General features: G+C 36.5%; 1 protein-coding gene across 2 annotated transcripts; it reads left to right on the top strand.

Annotated features, from left to right (window-relative positions):
• Positions 1–2,812: 2,812 nt before the first annotated feature.
• On the top strand, positions 2,813–3,320 carry LOC115629429 (60S ribosomal protein L38). Of its 2 annotated transcripts, none has more exons than XM_030525888.1 (2): positions 2,813–2,898; positions 3,001–3,320. In XM_030525888.1, the coding sequence occupies exon 2, from the start codon at positions 3,001–3,003 to the stop codon at positions 3,211–3,213; it is 213 nt and encodes a 70-aa protein (XP_030381748.1). In that variant the 5' UTR covers positions 2,813–2,898; the 3' UTR covers positions 3,214–3,320. The 2 variants fall into 2 exon arrangements, with proteins under 2 accessions (XP_030381748.1, XP_030381747.1); XM_030525887.1 differs by having other exon boundaries at positions 2,829–2,928.
• The last annotated feature ends 17,394 nt before the right edge of the window (positions 3,321–20,714 follow it).

Below are 20,714 nucleotides of genomic sequence, written 5' to 3'. Positions count from 1 at the left end.
TTGCTGCACAGATAATCGCCTAAATAAACAAAGGATCGCTGCATGTCACCAGATAGGCTCGGCATCTATCTGCGACAGGTTCTCATATTCATGCCTGAACAGTATGACAAAACGTGTCGATATAGCCATGTCCGTCTGTCCGTCTGAGCAGGTACAAGAGCTAGAATTACCAAACTTGGTAAGGTTCCCCTAAACCCTAAACTAGTTTTGTGCGAATGTATGTAACAGGCAGAAGGAGGCGTGGCAGACCCAACAAAGTACATATATGTAAATATTCTTGATCAGGGTGACAAGTCGAGTCGATATAGCCATGTCCGTCTGTCCGTCCGTCTGGAGGAGCGCAAGGATCTCAGGAAGTACAAGAGCTAGAATAACCAAACTTGGTATCAAGTTCCCCTAAGTCCTATGCAGGTCAAGTTTATTTTTTTATTCTGATACACCCCCCCCCCCCCCCCCGCCGGAATTCGTGTTTTTTCTTATAACTTCCTTAATTCTTGGAATTTTGAAAGATTTTGGTAGTTACAGTTAGTAGTTACATCCCGCAGCGCTGCCTGCAGCTGTTGTTGTTGTTATTGATTTGGTTAAACTTTGTGCTGCACACATACACGCATACCAACACGTGATGTATGTAAATGTATGCTGTTAAAACTGAATATAAACGTCTTCTATGTATTAAATAAATTTTTTTTATTAATTTAATTAATAAAATCAATTTTTTAAAATAATTTTTTTTTTAATTTACAGAGCATATTTATGGTATCCAACCATTTAAAATTTATCAGGGAAAACGCACTAAAACAATGGTATTCGTTATTCCTGCATACGTTCCCGCGAAATAGAAATTTAATTTAAATCTAATTAATAGAGTGAAAAAGAATATTTCGCGGGTGCATGCACTGATTTTATAACGCACGCATCTCCGTTCCGCGCGCGTATTATATTCTGTACATGGAATGTACATGTAAATGGGAGTTTCTGCGAGCAGAAAAATGTAACAGGCAGAAGAAGGGGTGGCAGGAAAAAAGGCCGTGTAAAAACAGAATTAGATGTATATGTGTTTGCCTCAAAATAATAAAGAAGGCAGAGTAGTTGCGAAGGAGTACATATATCCGTCTTCAAATTCCTTAAAAATTAGTCACATAAAATAAAACCGAGTCATTGGGTAATAAATTTATTTTTGTTTGATATCCATAATATTTATTATTTTATATACATTAGAGATGAATTTGTTTATTCTGTCAACTGTTAAATCGACACTATCTTGCCTTATTTGGTTAATTAATACGTAGGCAACACTGTGTACATTGAGTTTGATAACCGGAAATAGGTCATGTGATAGGGATGTGTATGTGCAAAATTGCTCAATGTTGTTATCGATGGGAAGCATCGACTTGATGCATCGATGTACTGCGATACATCAATAAAAAGGATCGTTGATTTCGATATCTCTTTAAGAGTTGTTTCATAAATACTGGAATGTCAAACTGTCCAAATCTACATGTCGATTCCTCAGAATAATAATAGTTGACAAAATAAAGAAGAAAGGAATTCTTAAGTCTAGCGAGCAGTGTGACTACTTTAACAGGTAGCTCATGTTAGCCAGCCGCATCATGCTCAACCGGCGCGGTGGCGAGCCTGAGCTAATGATTTGGGTACCTACACATCCTTATCTATTAAGCGGGCGTCTCCCACTACGAAAAGGTTGGTGTTATGTTCGGCATCTGAATCCGAACTCATTATTATCTGTCTGTGTTTCTTATCGAGTTTTTATCTATAAGAATGTGATAATGTACCATTCGTGGTCTAGACAGAGCAAATCTATCTTATTATAGCCTGTACTCAAAGGGTGAAAGGCTATATTAATTTTGTGCGAATGTATGTAACAGGCAGAAGGAGGCGTGGCAGACCCCACAAAGTATACATTCTTGATCCGGGTGACAAATCGAGTCGATATAGCCATGTCCATCTGTCCGTCCGACGAGCGCAAGGATCTCGGGAAGTTCAAGAGCTAGAATGAGCAAACTTGGTATCCAGGTTCCCCTGAGCCCTAGGCAGGTCAAGTTTGTTTTTTTTTATTCTGATTCACGCCCCGACTGCCCCACAATTCGTGTTTTTTCTTATAACTTCGGTAATTCTTGGAATTTTTGATTCAAATTTGGCAAACACCTTCAGTTTGTGATTTTGTATCCGTATGCCAAGTTTCATAGGTCAATCCTGCCTGCAACTCTGCTGCATACATACACGCATATAAACACGGAGGGACACGATTCTGATGTAAGTGTATGCTGTTGAAACTGTACATGAACATGTCTCCACTTTTGTATATATGTATTGAATAATTTATATTTAATTTTATTTAATAATTTAATTAATATAATTTTAAAATTAATTTTTTTTTTGTTTCAAAATACTTGACCTGCCTAGGGCTTAGGGACCTGGAAATTCTAGCTCTTGTATCTTCTGAGATTCTTGCGCTCGTCCAGACGGACGGACAGACGGACATGGCTATATCGACTCGGCTTGCCACCCAGATCATTAATAAGTATACATACATATGTATATACTTTGTAGGGTCTGCCACGCCTCCATCTGCCTGTTCCATACGTTCGCACAAAACCAGTATACCATTTCATCTTTTGGATGCAGAGTATAAAAATTGGTGAGAAAAAAAATTTTAACATATACACAAATGGTTTGATGATAACAAATATAATAATAAAGTCAGTTTCGAAATAAAACTCGATTTTCGATTAATCGGATAAATTACATCGATTGTAAGCGTCGTCATGGAAATAATCCATACATCGCATCAAACATCGGATCGGAGGAATACATCGATTTATATCGCGCATCCCTGTCACATGGTCTCTTTCCTGTTTTGTTTGATAGCGTGCAAAGGTGGTGTTTTCTATATTTAATAAAATAATTGTACGATGTGAATGCTATGTGGCACGAACTCTGTTGAAAATATTGACCGTATTAATTATCTTTATATTTTAGATGCCACGTGAGATAAAAGAAGTTAAAGATTTTCTCAACAAGGCCCGCCGTTCTGATGCGCGTGCTGTCAAAATAAAGAAAAATGCTGCTAACACGAAGTTTAAGATTCGTTGTTCCCGCTTCTTGTACACCCTAGTCGTGCAAGATAAAGAGAAGGCAGACAAAATAAAGCAATCGCTACCTCCAGGTCTGCAAGTCAAAGAGGTCAAGTAATATGAGTTATTCTGACGTCAAATACATAATGTGGCTTTTTATATTACTCTTGAAATAAAATTGCTTTAAAAAAAAGCCATCAAGCAGTTCAATATAATCTTAAAGAATACGCCGTCTTTAATTTAATGCCCTACAGGCTATGTGACAAAAGGACGCACGATATGTACATACCGATTCCTTTGTGTACAACAAAACAGTTGCAACAACTGCGGTAAAAGCAGAAGACAACATACATACATGTATGTATACCCTGTACCCGTAGGGCAAAAAGGGTATACACCTATTTCTGTTTTTATACAGGTTGAAAATTAAAAATTTTATATATGGTTGCACGACTATTCCATTTGGCACGATTAATGTCTTTTTACACGACCTTTTATCGAACCGTTCTACCGTGTAAAAACAGAATTATGTGTATTAGGTTTGTGCAAAATATATAACAGGCAGAAGGAGGCATCTCCGACCTCATGATGTAAAAATATTAATCAGACGAGAGAAATTAATCTAGACATGTTGGTCCGATCTCAATAACTATAAAAGCTGAAATAACCAAAGTTGGTATCGTGTATCCAAGTTCTCCTAGGTCCAAAAAAGGACGAGTTTATTTTATTTTTTGGAATTTTTTCCTCCCCCGCAATATAATATCGTCAATACTTTCCACATTTCAAAAGCTACATAAACCAAAGTTATCTACTTTGTTTTAAATTTGATCAAAATCGGTAAAAACTAAGAGAAGTAATTATCGAAATAATTTCACTCCGGTATTACCTCCACAAGCTGCAGCATCAAATTCGCTCTTTCTGCTTTTGCTAGAGGCGCATAAAACTCAGTGTCGGAAGTTAGCCTGGGCCCAGGGTAACGTTCTCTGTTGTTTTTTGGGAAACAATTCTGCTTCTAGTTCCATAACATAACAGGAACTAAATTTGTTCACGGGAAGTTCATAAGTATGTAAATGTTAATAAACATGTAATAGCAAACACTCGTTTTACACTGACCAGAAAAATTATGCGTACAAGTTCAATGAGTAACTTTGTCGATCAAGAAATAGATGATATAGTGAAGATATCACCACTGTTCTTTTTATTATTAATAATACAATTTATTATCTTCGTATTGGTTCTTTTTTTATCCACATAAGTCATTAACTAACCTTAGCACAAATGTAGAAAAAGGGCTGGTTTTTATACTCTGTACATAAAATGTATAAGAGTATATTAGGTTTGCGGGAGCTGAAAATGTAACAGGCAGAAGGAGGCTTGGCAGACCCCACAAAGTATATACATATATTCTTGATCAGCATGACAAGACCAGTCGATCTATGTATGTCTGTATGTCCGTCCGTATGAACACCTGCCTCTCAGAGACTAAGAGCTAGAGACACCAAATTTTGCACAAAGTTGCCTTGTGTTTTGTTTTTTTGATTTTCCCCCACATTTCACCTCTTCCGTAATGCCGTTCGTATAATCGCCTATATATATGTATGTATATATAAAAATATGTTGAAAAAGGAAACCAGTAAAAGTACGAAACGCACTAACGGGGCATTAATGCAGACTAAAACTAAGCCTACAAAAAATAGCGCACCCAAAATAACGAAAACAGCTGTAAAAAACACTGAAAACACTGTATTAAATAAGTCGCTGACAAACAAGAGATTCGCGATTCTAAACCTGAAGAATATAACGCTCAAACCACCACCTATTTATGTGAGTCAGGTAAATTGTACCGAATTGGTTAGAAAACTAACCAATACAATTGTCGTACAAAAATTCTATTCAAGTCCATAAAAAAGAGTAACATAAATGAAAAAAAATTCAATGGTGAACAAAACTAACCTTCAGTGGCCAAATACCTTGACAGTGAAAAGTAGCAAAGGATTACAAGTGGTTGTCAAAGGAATCGATCCAACAGTTCTAGCTAATGAGATAATAGATGGACTTAAAGATAACAATAAATATAAATAAAAGTCCCCAACCAATGCACAAGATAGAACTGACACCTGGCTGTATGCCTATAAGTAAAGTAAAAATGAAGTTTATCCAATCTACATGCAGCAATATCTACTGCACCGTAGAATCACCATTGAAAATGAAATTGACCTGTCCAATGCACAAACTGCCAGGAATATGGGCACACAAAAACCTATTGCAGTCTACGCTAGACTGTGTTGCCTGCGGGGATGTACATCTCACTGAGCCCTGCCACGTAAATAAGGAGGACACCTCCCCTTAAAAATGTAGCAACTATCGGGAAAACCAAACTCAATTATAGAGGTTTCCCGGTCTATAAATAGTTAAAGAGTCGCTAAGTCAACCAAAATCCGCAGCTAGAAACTCAGTCATCCGACAAAAGTTGCCATACAGACCATCAACTACGATTCCAGGAGTATCTTTTGCTAAGGCGTTAAGTTACGCCAACGAGTCGTACGCCTCAGTTATTAAATAGAAACTTTAACAAACCACTGCAGAAATAATGCATCGTCAGGCATCTCAACCGGTGCTAGTAATTATTATTATTAAAATTCCACTTACAATTACAAATTGCAAGCAGCTTATGGTGTAAGCTATAGCTACTAAGGCCTTAAGCTTATGATTGTTTACAATTACGGTTATTTACATTTATTTACAGTTCGATCATTACTCTAGCTAAATTTATTACATAGTGGTGATTTCTATTATTTTATTGAAGACAAAAGAAGAGAAAAAGAACAAAAACAAAAAAGAAAACTTATTATTATTATTTATTTATTTTTATATGAGGTGATAAAGGTTTGTAGATTTCAGGAATGCAATAGTCTGATAGATGTTTTTGGGTAAAGTTATTTCATGTATTTTTGATTCTAGGAGTCTTGATCTTTCTTGTTGATATTTGGAACAGTCTAAAAGTATGTGCTTCAAGGTAATTGTGGTGTTGCATTGTGGGCATGTGGGTGGTGCAGATTTGTTTAAGATAAAGTTGTGGGTGAGGTTGGTGTGTCCGAGTCGAAGTCGTGTAAATTTTATTATGTCTAGTCTTGTTAAGTTCGAGCTTGGTACCTTGTTGTTTGCAGTTTGTTTGGAGTTGACAATTTTATAATAGTGGGAGGTGTTATTCCATAACGCTTTACTCTGCTTATTGAGTTCTAGTTTATTGTTTGCATTGGGTGATTGTATCTCTTAACGATGACGATATTTTGGGCTGTTTTTTACTTATTTTAAATTTTTGGTATATTTTTCCTATAGGGGAGTTTTTGGCTGTCATGATTGTCTTACAGTTTTTAAGTGTGGCGTGGATTGTTCTGGTTTCAATTGGAGTAGTTGGAAATGCTCCCATTGCTAAACGAAGTGCAGAGTGGTATATTGTTTTTATCTTACTAAGTGCTGATTTTGGTGATTTTCCATAAAGATTGAGACAGTAATCTACTTTAGACAAAATCATGGATTTAACTATATTTATTAGTGTATTAGTGTGACAGTTAAATCTTTTGCTTGATAAGCATTTAATAATGTTCAGTCTTTTTGTAAGTTGTAGTGTGAGATTTTCTATGTGTTGGTTCCATCTGTAGTTACTTGTGAATGTGACTCCGAGTATTTTGAGGGAGTTCTCAGTTTTTAATGTAAAGTTGTTGGAATGCAGTTGAAAAGTGCATCCTTTTTTCCGGCAGATGTGGAGATGTTTACATTTAGGTATTGATAGTGATGCGCCTGAGTAGTTGCACCATTCTATTATATCCTCTAAGCGATTGTCAATGTTGAGTGAGTATTGGGTTCTATTAATTTTGTTCACTATTGTATAGTCGTCGGCGTAGGCGGAGAACTGGAATGAATTATGTTTGGCTATTGTTTTGTTTAATTTGTTGAAGGCTATTGCAAAGAGTATTACCGACAATGGGGAGCCTTGAGGGATTCCATTTTCTAATGGTTTTATTGTAGAATGGGCATTGTAAGTTTGTACTATTATTTGTCGGTGTGTTAGGAAATTTTGTATGTACTTCATTATTTTTGGACCTATTTTCCATGCGGTAAGTTCGTCGATTATCGTGTGGATTCCTACTCTATCGAACGCTTTGGCGAAGTCCAATGATAGAACAGATAGGTGACTTTGGTTGCGAGGGACGAAGTGATCTGAAAATCTAGCAAGGCTAGAGGGTCAGACACCGATTTTCCCTTTCGAAAACCCATTTGCCGACTGTCAAGTAGCTGGCTGTTAGTAGCTAGCCACCAAAGTCGATTAGCTACAATTTTGACGAGGACTTTAGAGATACAAGAGTTTAGTGAGATTGGACGGTAGGAGTTTATGGATGTTTTATTGGTGTTTGGTTTTAATATAGGTATTATGTTGCTAATTTTAAACTGTTGTGGAATATGTCCATCTAGTATTTTGTTAAAAAGGTTAAGTAGGCGATTTTCAACGGCGGGGGACAAGTTTTTGAGCATAGGGTAACTGATGAGATCTCTTCCAGGTGTTTTACCATTTAGTTGATTAAGAGCAGCTTTTAGTTCGAGTAGGGAAATATCGTTTTCTAGTTTCATGGCTATAGGTGATGGGAAGTGAGTTATAGTGTGGCGGGAGTTTGCTTTGTGGTGTCTGAAAATTGTTTGCTTTGTGGTGTCTATGTTTGCAGTTTCCTGATTAATTTGTTGGCTTGGTTGTTTTGTATTTGAATATTTGTCCGTGAGCTTATGAAAAAGTGGCCAGTCAGCATTATTTAAAATAAATTTGGGCTTAAAGGCGGGTGTGTATGAGCTGTTTTTTTGGAACATTGTTAGATGGATTGGAAAGTGGTCGCTGCCTGAGAGATGGTTGTCTGTGTTCCATTTTATGTATAGAGCGAGGTCTGAAGATGCCATGGTAAGATCGATGTGTGTAAATGTGTGGTGTGTGGTGAAGTGTGTCGGAGAACCATCATTAAGAGTAATAAGAGAAGTTTGGTTAATGAATTTGTGAAGTGTATTACCTCTGGTGTTGTTTGTTTGCAAGCCCCAGCTTCTGTGCCAGCTATTGAAATCCCCTGTTATTAGTAGTGGTGGCCTGATGTTATTAAAGATGTTTCTGAGATTTTTTTATTGAGAAGGGTTTGTTTGGTGGGATGTATGAGATGTATGAGATTATAGTGAATTTTTTTTGGAATGTATTGTTACTGCTATTGTGTCGAAGTCTGCAGTGTTGATGTTTATTTGTTGTTGTTCTATGGAGTTGTGTACCAGAAGGGCCACTCCTCCGTATCCGTTTGTCGATGTGTTTCTGTGAAAGAGTGTATAATTAATTGGGGTGGGTATGTTTTGTGTAGAGTACATGTGTGTTTCTTGTAAGGAAATTATTTGCGGGTTTTTGTTTTTTATAACGGTTTGCAACTCGATATAATTATTAATATAAGTATTTAAATTCCATTGAAGAACTTTCAACATTTATCAAACTTTGCTTGGTGTATATATATAAGTATATATGTATGTAAGGTTAGGTTTTTTTTTGTGTTTTTGTTCGTTCTTATCTTTAGATTTAAAATGTTTGGTCAGAGAGTTTTGTTTATTACTAAAAATTCAAAGTTTAAGGTCTTCGGAGATTTGACTGGAAAGGTTTGTTGTTGGTTTTAGTATGGGTGGGGTTGTATCCATGATTGTGTCATAGATGTCTTCGCAGGATGTGGTGATTCTTTCTATCGGGTTGTTTTGTTTTGGTTTGGTGACCTGGGTGTGACTGGATTGTTTGTTGCTATGGGTTGATATAGTTGATGTTGTGTGAATGGGTTTGGAGTTATGGCCTGAAGATAATTTGGCTGGTTGTTCTGCGACTATTTTTGCATATGGTGTTGGTTGATGAGTGTGGCGGGTGTGGTATATTTGGAGAGCGGTTTTGTGGTCCACTTTTGATGGTTGTTAGCTCCTTTTGTTTAATGAAGGCAGGGCATGCTTTGTCCAACGGACTGTGGTTGTTTTCATTTGTTGAATCAAATTTGCAATTAATGCAGAATTTCTCCTTTGTGCAGTCTTCGTTTTCATCGGTGTGTTTTTCGGTAGAGCAGTTAGCGCATATTGTAGGGCTTCTGCAATTGCTATCAGAATGTCCAAACTTCAAACAGTTGCGACATCTGAGAGGGAGTGGTACGTATGGGCGAACTCTTACTCTTTCATATCCCATCATCATGGTTTCAGAAATTGTGAGCGATGCAAAGGTTACAATGATAAAGCGGGTTTCTTTACGTATGAAATTTTCTGTTTTTAGTATTTTTCGTATTTCTACTATTTGATTTTGTGATTGAAGCTCTGCCAAAATTATTGTTTCCTCAATATTGCGAAGCTCATTCGATTTAATTACGCCTTTTGAGGAATTTAATGTTTTGTGTTCATTCACTGTTACAGGGAAGTCGTGAAAGTATGTTAGTTTAAGTAGCTTTTGTGATTGAATAGAGTTTTTTGTTTTTACTAACAGCGTTCCTGCTCTTGTTTTTTTTACACATATCCACTTCTCCATTGCATTGGTGGTCGATCACTTTTTTAATAAATAAAAGGATTTACTTTTTCAAAGGTTTGGTTGTCTGTTCTAGTAATTGTAATGTATTTTGGATAATTGTTGTTGTTTTTGTTCGTCAAAAGACTATTTAAGTCTGGTGGACGATACATTGTTAGTGTGACTGGGCAGAAGCCCTACTGAGTTTTTGTAACTGTTCTGCTGTATTTTTGTTTTTGGAATTTTTTCAAAATTCGCTTTGTGCGGCTGTTTGTTTGTTTGTGAAGAATTGTTTTTGGCTTTAACAGATAAGCACACGATTCGCTTGCGGTTGTAAGTACACGTCTTTACTAGTCGAAGCTAAGAGTGGTACTGTGCTAGTAATTACTGCCCAACATACCACTGCAAATCCATCCCAATTGCCTAGTAGAATTCAATCAGTTCTGGCAACTCTAACAAATACAAAGGTAGCAATACAACAAACGATGCAGGAAATTATGTGCAATCAAAATCATTTTCTGGAATTACTAATCAAACAAATCTACCTAAATAGTTTCTTTAAACATATCATTCTGGAATCCCAATGGCATTTCACAGCACAAATACAAGCTATTGCAGTTCCTCACACTGACACCATATCAGAGACTCACCTAACGAACAAACAATTTTTGTGTCAGGGCGACACGCGATAGAAGTGAAACCTCTGCGCAAGTTTATTTGGATGGTTCCGAAGCTTAGGCTGGTGCTTTGCTTTCACCTTGGCTATTTCATCTTTAACAACATCCAACATTTAAATCTTTCCGCATATTTTCACTCCGTATGTACCTGTGTGCCCCAGTGATGGTTCTCAGAATCTTTGATTGAGAACACAAGGTGAGATGATAAGAGTTTTGTAGCTCTTGTTGGACACTTGGAACGACTTCGGATGGCAGTATCATCAGCAAATGTCGAAATTGTTTTATGACTGCTTGTCGGTATATCTGCTGTGTATGATATATAGTGTCGGTCCAAGTACATAAGCTTTAATTTGATGAAATTGGGCGAAACTTCTTTGCTGTAGCTATGACTCCAGTATTATATACATGTTCTGTGGAAGTCATATTTTGATTTTGAGAATTAAGCCATTCAACCAAATACGGTCGAAAGCTTGGGCGACATCCAGGAGGGTAAATGCATGTCGTATCTCAGAGGCTACCTGGTTTACTTCTTCAATGGTTGCATGTTTTTCGCGAAAACCAAATTGATGCATTGGGATTGCACTGTTGATGTGTAGGTGCTGATTGATAGGATTCAGGAGCAGCTTTCTAAATATCTGGTTCATCGGAAAAAATTAACAAACTTGATCTGCCTAGGACTTAGGGGAACCTGGATACCAACTACCAACTAATTTTAGGTCTTGTACCTTTTGAGATCCTTGCGTTCATCCAGATGTTTTAAACTGTGTTTTAAACTGTTTTATATACATGTCGGCGCTTACATGTATGTGTGTTGTACATTGTTGTTATGCTGCGTCTGTTCGGTTTGCATTTCGCTTTGCAAAGATCCGTTAGAACGGGGTGACAGCAACGCTGTCGCCGAGTGTGGTTCGATGTTATGCGAAGGGAAAAAGAAGAGCGTTGTAGTCAGTTGTTTCTTGAGTCGCCTTGCATACGCATCGAAACTCGCTGAGCTGCGCAAATCTACGCAATGGAGAATAATACTCTGGCTCAGGAGTGGGGTCTGGCTCTCTACCTACAACATCAGATGGACTATGGCGTTTTATTATGGAACAACAAAATAAAAATTAGATCGAACTGTTGCGAGCTTTTCAATTAACGACATCTGAAACGGGACATAGCAAGTTAGTGTCGCTACCCAAATTAAACGGAGATCTTGCTGGCGCCGATGCGTCGGCGTGGTGCTCTACAGTAGACATAATTCTTGCCGAAAATACAATTAAAGGCAGCGCGTTGGTGATGGCTTTAAGTGCAGCAATGCAAGGAAGTCCGCAGTGATTAGCAAAAATCTGTTACCCTAATATAACTTGGACCGAATTTAAGGAACTTTGGAATTGCTGTTTCTGTGACTGAGATCGAGATCGAGCTAAAAACATTTACATTCAACAAAAGAAAGAATGCTCTACATGAACAAACAGTTACAATAAAATGTCATTTTTGTGGAAAATTAGATTACACGATGGTCGAATGCAGAGCTAAACAGCAACAAAATCTTTACTCGTATGCTATTGACCGTAACCTGCTTTAAGTGTGGTGAGCTTGGCCATATTTCAACATATTGCGTGAAGCCAAGAATGGAGAAGGTTGCGCAACAGGTCAAAAGAGTAGATTTGTGACGTCATTGAACCCAAAGGAGAGATTGTAGTGATGCTGAAAGGCATTGGCAATGATAACGTTTATAGTACATTGCAAATACTTAGCAACGTAAAAATTAAGAACCATTGTATCGAAATATTGAATCGTGTTTTGGACAACGAACATTTGAAAAATTATATCGTTATTGGTCGAGAAGTACTATCTCATGGCTTCAATGTTATTATGTCATCAGGGAAATTTGAAATTGTTATGACTAAAATTGTAAACTATTGTTTAAATGATGAGAAATTGAGTTTAACACAGATCTTATTGGTGAAGATAAAGATAAATTGAACAGCCTATTAGAAACATATTCATTCTAGAGTTAGTGTGGGTGAAATGAAAATTAAATTAATGAACCCAAGAAAGATTATTCAAAGACGGCCATATAGACTTAGCCCAATGGAAAGATAATTTGTACGAAACAAGATAAGTGAACTACTGGAATGCAATGTCATAAAACCTAGTTGTTCACCTTATACAAGTTCAATAATGTTGGTAAATAAAAAGGGTGGTTCCCATCGTCTGCGTGTTGATTATCGTGAGTTGAATTAAAAAAAAATACCCTTTGCCCCTTATAGCAGATCAGATAGCCAGACTTCATGGAGCGAATTATTTTACATGCTTAGACATGGCGAGCGGATATTACCAAATCCCTCTGCAGATTCGATAGTACAGCTTTTGTCACCCCAGTTGGTCAATATCCATTTTTGTCCATGCCGTTTGGGCTCAAAAATGCGCCTTAAGTTTTCCAACGTACAATGATGCAAGCTCTGGGCGACCTTGCAAATACATTTGTTGTTGTTTATATGGATGATGTATTGATAGTAGTTTCAACAAAAAAAAAATGAGCCCTTAGAAAGGCTAAAGATTACTCTTGATATACTCACGAAAGCTGGATTTTCATTTAATATAAAAAAGTGTTCTTTTCTTAAGTCAACTATTCAATATTTAGGATATGAAGTGAGTGCGGGTGAAATTCGTCCAAATTCGCGTAAAAATTCAACGTTGACTGCCCTACCGCCTCCTCAATCGGTCAGTGCTTTAAGACAATTTATTGGACTAGCGTCTTATTTTCGGCAATTTATTCAAGGGTTTTCTTGTTTCATTAAACCGTTATATATTTTAACAGCAGAAAAGAATGAATTTAGTTGGAAGCCAGAACATGTACAAATACGATAAAAAGTAATTTATCGGTCTTGGTAGCTTTTGGTTGAAAGATACAGTAAAGAGAACACCAGTGACGGTGAAGCTGTTGAAAGAGACAGCACTGCTCCCTGAAGGGCTGATTATCCAACTTCGAATATTGGTCGAAATGCAAGCACAAGTTCAAAACAAAAGTTTTTGTCATGGCGTGTGGAGCATTAGATAGTGTGATATGAAATTTGATGGTTAAATGATAATTTTTTATTTTTATTCAGAATATCAACAATATTTCTGTCGATTATATAATATAACTTAATATAACAATTTAAACTAAACTTAAATGATAAGAAAGAGATGGGCATGGGCCGGCTATTTTCGGCTCGACACGGCCACGAAATTAACCTTTGGAAACACGCACGCACGACGAAAATATTTCTAAACACGGCCCAATACGAAAATGTTATAACCATTAAATGCAAAAACGAAAAATAGATATATCCATATTAAGCACTTTAAATTTTTATTAAAGAATACATATATACTCATCTATATTTGATCTAAAAGCCGAGCTCGATGCTTATTTAAAATTTCTCCAGAAGTGAAAAAAAAACTCATTCACTTGTTGCAAAATTTTTTTGCTTTTTTCCAGTTGTTTAAAACACAAATTCCTGGATCAACAGCAGTACATATGTATATAGTTATATATTTCAAAATCTATTCTTGACCTGCTCAGAAATTTTTTTTTGTCTTATTAGTGTCCAATAATTAACAATAGTAGTATTGACTATATTTTTTATTACTTTAGTTATTAATTTTTGTTCGTGTTACATTCGTGTTTGCTCGTGCGTGTTTTTTTTTCGTGCCTTTTTAGCTCAACACGAACACGCACGGCCACGCACGAAATCGGAGTTTGCAACGCTAACACGCGGGCCCACACGTGGCACGAAGTGTCACGACCGAAAACACGGCTCGTGCCCAACTCTAGTTGGGGGAATTTTATTTGCCAGTTGGCCAGCTATGCCCCGATTCACAGCCATATGTGGTCAGAGACATTAAAGACCTAAAAAACTATACAAAAAGTAGATATAGGTGGAAAATTAATTCTATTTAACAACTAATTAGAAAAGGTACGAAGTAGAACAAGAAAGAGAAAAAGAAAGAAGGAAAGAGAGATAGAGAAGCAGGAAAAGAGAAAGGTGGAAAGAGAGAGACGAAAAGAAAAGAGGGAAATCTCCAACCCGGTGGGGAAATTTTAAATGCCAGTCCGGCAAGCTATGGCTGCACATGACCCGAAAACGATTGTGCAAAGCGAAATCAGTTGTGCGTCTTGCCAATATAAACGGCAAATAATTCCTTGTTGGTCTACAAGGAACTGAAAAAATAAGGCGACTTAAGAGGGCTGAGGAGTCAACCACGCCGATAACCAACTTGTGGAGAAAAACTACTCCAAGAACCGTCCTAAGATTTACTAAGGAAGGAAGGTTTATAAGTATCAGTCTACTAGAGTACGATGGCAAGCAGAAATTGGGATCCTAGCTTAAACCACGTTGAGCAAAAAGGAGGATGCTTTCTATACTACGGAGACCAAACGCATGAGCAGTATTCAAGCACAGGGCGTACTAGAGCAGTGTAAAGAAGCTTAGTGGTATTTTTTTTTTATTTATTTTATTTGTTAACCTTATCGTAGCGTTACAAGTATCAGGTTACTTTTAAATTATTACGCTAGTCATTACAATTTTAATTATATCAATCTTATTATTAGTTTATTTTCATATTTTTAATTTTAGTTTTAACATTAAACATTATTATTATTCTTTATAATTATATTAAATATATATTAGGATTTTTTAATTAGTTTTATACTTAATCTAATTTGCCTACTCAACTAAGTGTGTGTTTAATATAATAATTTTTAGTAACGTTAATTTAGTTAATGTTTTGCAAGTGTGATTGTTTTCAGGTTTTGCGGTAGCCCATTCCACAGACGAACGGAAATAAAGAAATGCTTTTCCGAGCTTGCTAGCTTAAATCTCGTGCAAACTATGTTATTCGTTCTTCTTGATGTGGTCAAAGCAATTTTGTCGTATAAATAGTTCGGTTCCTTACGTGTGATAACTTTATGCAAGAAGATTAGGGTTCTAAGTTTAATCCATGAGTCAAGGGTCATATTATATATTTTGTTGGCGTACGTCGTACCGGGCTATGCTATTAAAGGCTACTTTTATTTTGTTTTGGCTTACAGCATCGCAGTTTCCGAAAATTTCAAAACCATAAAATAGCAAGCTGACACCCTTGCATGTCTTGGCAATAAGGAGCTAGTTGTACAGGTAGAAAGTTCTGCGTTAAAGACAGACTCCTTAGTGCGCTATAACGATTGATTTATAGTTATGCCTAGGTACTTGCTCAAGATTGTGTTAATTTTTTTTATATATTACTGAGCATTTTGATTTTTTAAGGTTAACCTCCAATCCGTTAATACTAGCCCATTTACTGATTTTGTAGAGATCAGATGTAGAGATCATCATCATACATTCATCTACATATACATGTAGTTGCTAATTTGTTTTGTCATCAGGTGTTCAAGTGCTGTTGATAGAAATGGTAGAATTGTGATTGGCCTAAAGTCATTGCTTCCTTTCGGAATAGGAACAATTTTTCCTGATTTCCAATTGTATGGAAAGCAAGATGTTGTAAGCACTGAGTCAAATATGTGAGTTATATACTTTAGAACTTTAGGGAGCAAACTTTTAAAAAATTTGTGGTGTAACTGCATCTATGACATCACATTGACTTACACAAATAAAACTAAAGCTAGTATCACAGTTTAATAACGACGCGGAATTTATGTTCGCATTTTCAAGGACTTCTGGTACTGCTAGTTGTACAAATTTATTGTTTAATTCGTTTACATCTACGACAAGATTTAAAGAAGGTCTACTTTTCCCAATATAACTTTTTAACTTCGGCCCAAACTTGCCTGCACGTTTCGCATTCATAATTTTCAGCCCAACTGTACGCCTCAGTTTTTTATATTGCGATAAGTGAGCCGTCGTCTTGTACCTCTTCCTTTTTTTATCTGCGTCCCTGCATTTTATTGCACATCCGATATCCCTATTAAACCATTCTTGTTTTTCAGGCTTGATTACTTTATGCCGCAAAGGTATTGAACAGCTGCTGAACGTTGTCATTAAACAGTTCGAGCTGCTCGTCTACGGTGGGTTTTGAATAAATGTCATCAAAGTTCATGTTATCACAAAAGTCAAAGAGTAGCCTATTGTCAATGTTCCTGAAGTCCCTATAACTAAATCAATGGTCAGTATGGTCCAAGAAAATATCATAAGTTATGAAAATCAAATCATGTTTGGAAAAAGCTGGTACAGAGAGTTGGTCAAATAGGAGCATTTTCTCGGTGTCATTTACAAAAAATACGTCCAGAAGGGTGTCAGATGTGTTAGAGAAATGTGTAGGTACTGTAGAGTTCACTAGCTTCATGCCAAGAGACACCATATCGTCCCTTAAATGTCGTTCAACTAGCATATTGCTATTGAAATCACCAGCCGGGACAATATTGTTATGTTTCAGTAGTATGCTATGTTTCAACTAGTATGCTTTCCATATTTCTACTATTTGATAATTCTAAAAACAAATACTCAATATTACTGTCTACTGCCTGTTTGCGAATCACATTAGCTTTGATATTATTTCTGACATATATGGCTACACCCCCCGCATGCCCCTCACGATCTGAACGATAAACTCTATACCCATCACAACATACATTATTATCATTAAGACAAGACACAAACCACGTTTCGAACACTCAAACTACATCTACATTAGAATTAACAAACAAATACCTAAACTCTTCAATTTTTTTTTGCTAAGCTCTGTGCGTTAAGGTGACATATATGTATACCATTCTTTTATTAACACTTACGCTTAGATTAGTTGAAAAATACAAATATGGTTAGCACAAGCTAGCGATGGGTTGCAAAGCAGAGTTACTGCTACTAGTAGAAGACGGTGGCGAGAGAAACCCATGCTCTTTATCGTATGCGAGCTTCAAAAGCTCGTCTCTGCTTTGAATAAGCTGTACGCTCTCATTCTTCGTTCGCTTTATATGTACTATGCCTCTTCGCGAGAACACAGCAACTAGTCTTTCCTGCTTAGTTGCCTCTTTAAAGATTAAAAAGTTCTCCCTAGTTAACTGTTCATTAACATAAATGGGAGCCGGAGAGTCAAACCCAAGCATTTGCAAGCTTAGTGTTTTTTTTCTTCGCGACGGTAAACTGCAACTGCCCTCAGCAACGTGGATTTCTCGTAAATATTTTCGAATTTTATGATTATGTCGGGATCTACCTGAGACACCTGTGATCTTTTTGCTCGGAAAATTTCCCGTGCTCTCGGCGGTGGTGTTGCGTGGATGGCGAAACACAAGGCATTGCAGAGGGGACGTACATTTTCCCCCTTAACATGAGGGACGCCGTGCACTCTTACGTCGCACGCAACATTTGCGTTCAGCTGCAAAGAGAGTTTCGCCTCCAGCCCACCAACCCGCTCCCTCAATGAAGTCAGCTCATCAACCTCTGGCTCCAAGTTCTTCACCCTATCGTGAAGCGAATCCACCGGTCGTGTAGCTTCTTCACAGCGCTAATAAGGATAGCCTGCTCCTCATGATCTTAGATGACAGAGCATCAGATTGACGACCCTCCTTAAGCTCTGTATTTGTGTTTTCGCGTGCGCGTTTGTTAGGTTGCCGTGTCATGTTGATTAGTGTACTTTGAGCTTAGCGTCAATGCATTTTTGTTTTTGAGTTGGTTGGGTATGTGAAACTGTGGCTGTGTGTTCGCGTTTTGCTATTGTGTTGTGTCCTTGTATTTTTTGCGCGCGTTTATTGCTTTAGGCGCAAATGTGTATTATTGTTTTGAGTGTTTTTGTTTTGAGTTTTTCTCCGATTTATTTTAAACTAGCAGGTATTGCCCGTCTTAACCCGGCTCAATATAATGTTTCCAATTGTATTTATTTTGTGTGTGCATAACCTACCCATATGTTTTCACCTTATAAGTTACCAGTAGGAAGGCATTTAAGGTATTTAAATGAACATTTTCTGTTCTTGACAAAAAATTGTTCAGTAGTCCGTTACATTTTTGTTCTTGCCAAACTATTTCTTTAAACGAACATGACCACTATAACTAATATTTTTTTAAACCTCCCCCCTTTGGAGTTAGAATTTTCCAAAAGCCTTTCTTAGTGTGCTCCTACACTATGATGGATACTATGAAAGGATACTTGAGTCCAAATTTCATCTTTTACCGTTTGGGCTGTGCGTTGATCACCAATTAGTCAGGACAAACTGTTTTATATATAGAGATAACGCAACGTTTTAAGATAGACTATGTGCAAAAAAGGGGAATAATTATAAGGGTAGATCCTAATTTTAAATTCACATTTGAGTCAATACGGTCACGCACAAACTCGGAATATGAAACACGGCACTCGTGTCAATGCCGTGCAGCGATGAGCCACGATCAAAAAGCACTGACAATTCTCATCTCAATTTGCTAGAGTAAAACTTTCGATAGTTGAAGCCACCGATACCATCAAAATATCGAAGTTTGAATGCAATAAGCAGAATATTTAAATAATAAAATCTAATTATTTATTGAGATCGATAAGAACAAATCATATACATACATACATCTGCCCGCAATGCGAAGCAGAATATGCGTAGCTCCGTTATTCGGTTTCTGCTTTACTATCGCATACGCAGTCGTTGCTTAGCGACGGTAACTGTAAACTTTTGGCGTTTTGCCTTTGCAATTAACATTAAATGGTCAAAACGAAAGAAGATGAGCGAGCCAACAACTTGAAGTTGTTGTTGTTGTTTTGTATTTACATGCTTCATACATATACAGGCATAGATACATATGCTTGTACATATGTATGTATGCATGGGCACACATAGACACGAACTGTTCCCAACTATTTGATATTTGATATATGGCAAGTAAAAAACATATTGCTATATTTTAATCGTTGAATGCCAATTTGTTGATATAGTTATGTTGATTACATTACCCAAATTTGAAATCGATCGGACAAAATTTATAACACAAACTATTCATTTGAAAAAGTGAATAAATATTAAAACCCCAATAATAAAATTAAATGCGATATATCGAAAATATCGATACTTGTGTTGATATATCGTAATACATGTCGAATACAAATACATCGAAAAACATCGTTTGAGAGTTGTTGATTATAATACTGTATTCGATTGTACACTGTACACATACATACATACAAATTTATTTGTATGTGTACTGTAACTGTAAACTTTTGGCATTTTGCGTATGTAATGAAAAGGCGTAAATGATCAAAACGAAAGAAGATTTGCGAGCCAATAACTTGAAGTTGTTGTTTTAAAAATTTTGATTTGAAACCATAGAAAACTATTTTTTACAATTAAACAACAGTGTTCGATAGCCCACTGCATACTTGTACATACAAACCTATATACATATGTATATAGGAATGTATGAACGTACATACATACTTATTGATGTACATACATACATATGTACATGCTATACATACAGACGTATGTACGTATGTAATACATATGGTGCTGGCGTAATTCATAATGCGAAATTCTTTCTAAGGGGAGAAATGTCCCCCCTGCCCAACCTGCGTACGCCCTTGTAGTCCTTTGTCCTAAAAACTCCTTATGCCAAATGTACTAAACAAAGAAAAAATAGCATAAAAATGTTTATGTTATAATGTTAATAATTTTTAATTAATTAACATTTCATGCCCTGTCAGTGCAAGACGAATGTACTTTTGTACATACATATGTATGTATGTATGTACATACATGTGTACAAATGAACATTCACACATTAGTGTCTCACATTTTGCTTTGGCTACTTCAACCGTTTACACGCAACTACACGAACAGCTGCTTGTATGTATGTATGTGTGTGTGTGTGTATGTATACTTAGTTGTCCCCAACTGTTTGATATTTTGTATTGTTTGTTCTACCTGCATTTGTAAAATGCATATTTTAAAAATCGTTAAATGCAAAGTTGTAATTTTAGTTACGTAGATTATATTACCCAAATTTAAAATCGATCTGACAAAATTTATAACACAAACTTTTCATTTGAAAAAATGAATAAATATTAAAACCCCAATAATTCAAGCTCCAACACAAATTTCGAAAAACCGAGTATGCAGTTTTGTTTGTATTCTTTTATAGATTATAAAACCCAAATTTAAAGTTGATCGATTCAAAAATGCAGAATTTTCAAACAAACTTTGGAGCTACTTTTCTCCTCTTTGGAGCTCGAATTTTCCAAAATCCCTTCTTAGTGCGCATCTACACTATGATAGGATACTTGAGCCCAAATTTCAGTTTCCTAGCTTTTACCGTTTGGGCTGTGGGGTGTTGATTGTGTTTCAATTTTTCCACGGAAAACCCCCCTTTTTTCATGCCCCAGGAAAAATGGTGAAAAACCAAGTATACAGTTTTCTTGTATTCTTTGTGAGAGTATACAAACTAAGTTTGAAGTTAA

The sequence above is a fragment of the Scaptodrosophila lebanonensis genome, unplaced genomic scaffold (assembly GCF_003285725.1).
Source record: "Scaptodrosophila lebanonensis strain 11010-0011.00,11010-0021.00 unplaced genomic scaffold, SlebRS2 tig00000147-arrow-arrow-pilon, whole genome shotgun sequence".
Taxonomy (NCBI): Eukaryota; Metazoa; Arthropoda; class Insecta; order Diptera; family Drosophilidae; genus Scaptodrosophila; species Scaptodrosophila lebanonensis.
This window is presented reverse-complemented; position numbering and strand designations above follow the sequence as displayed.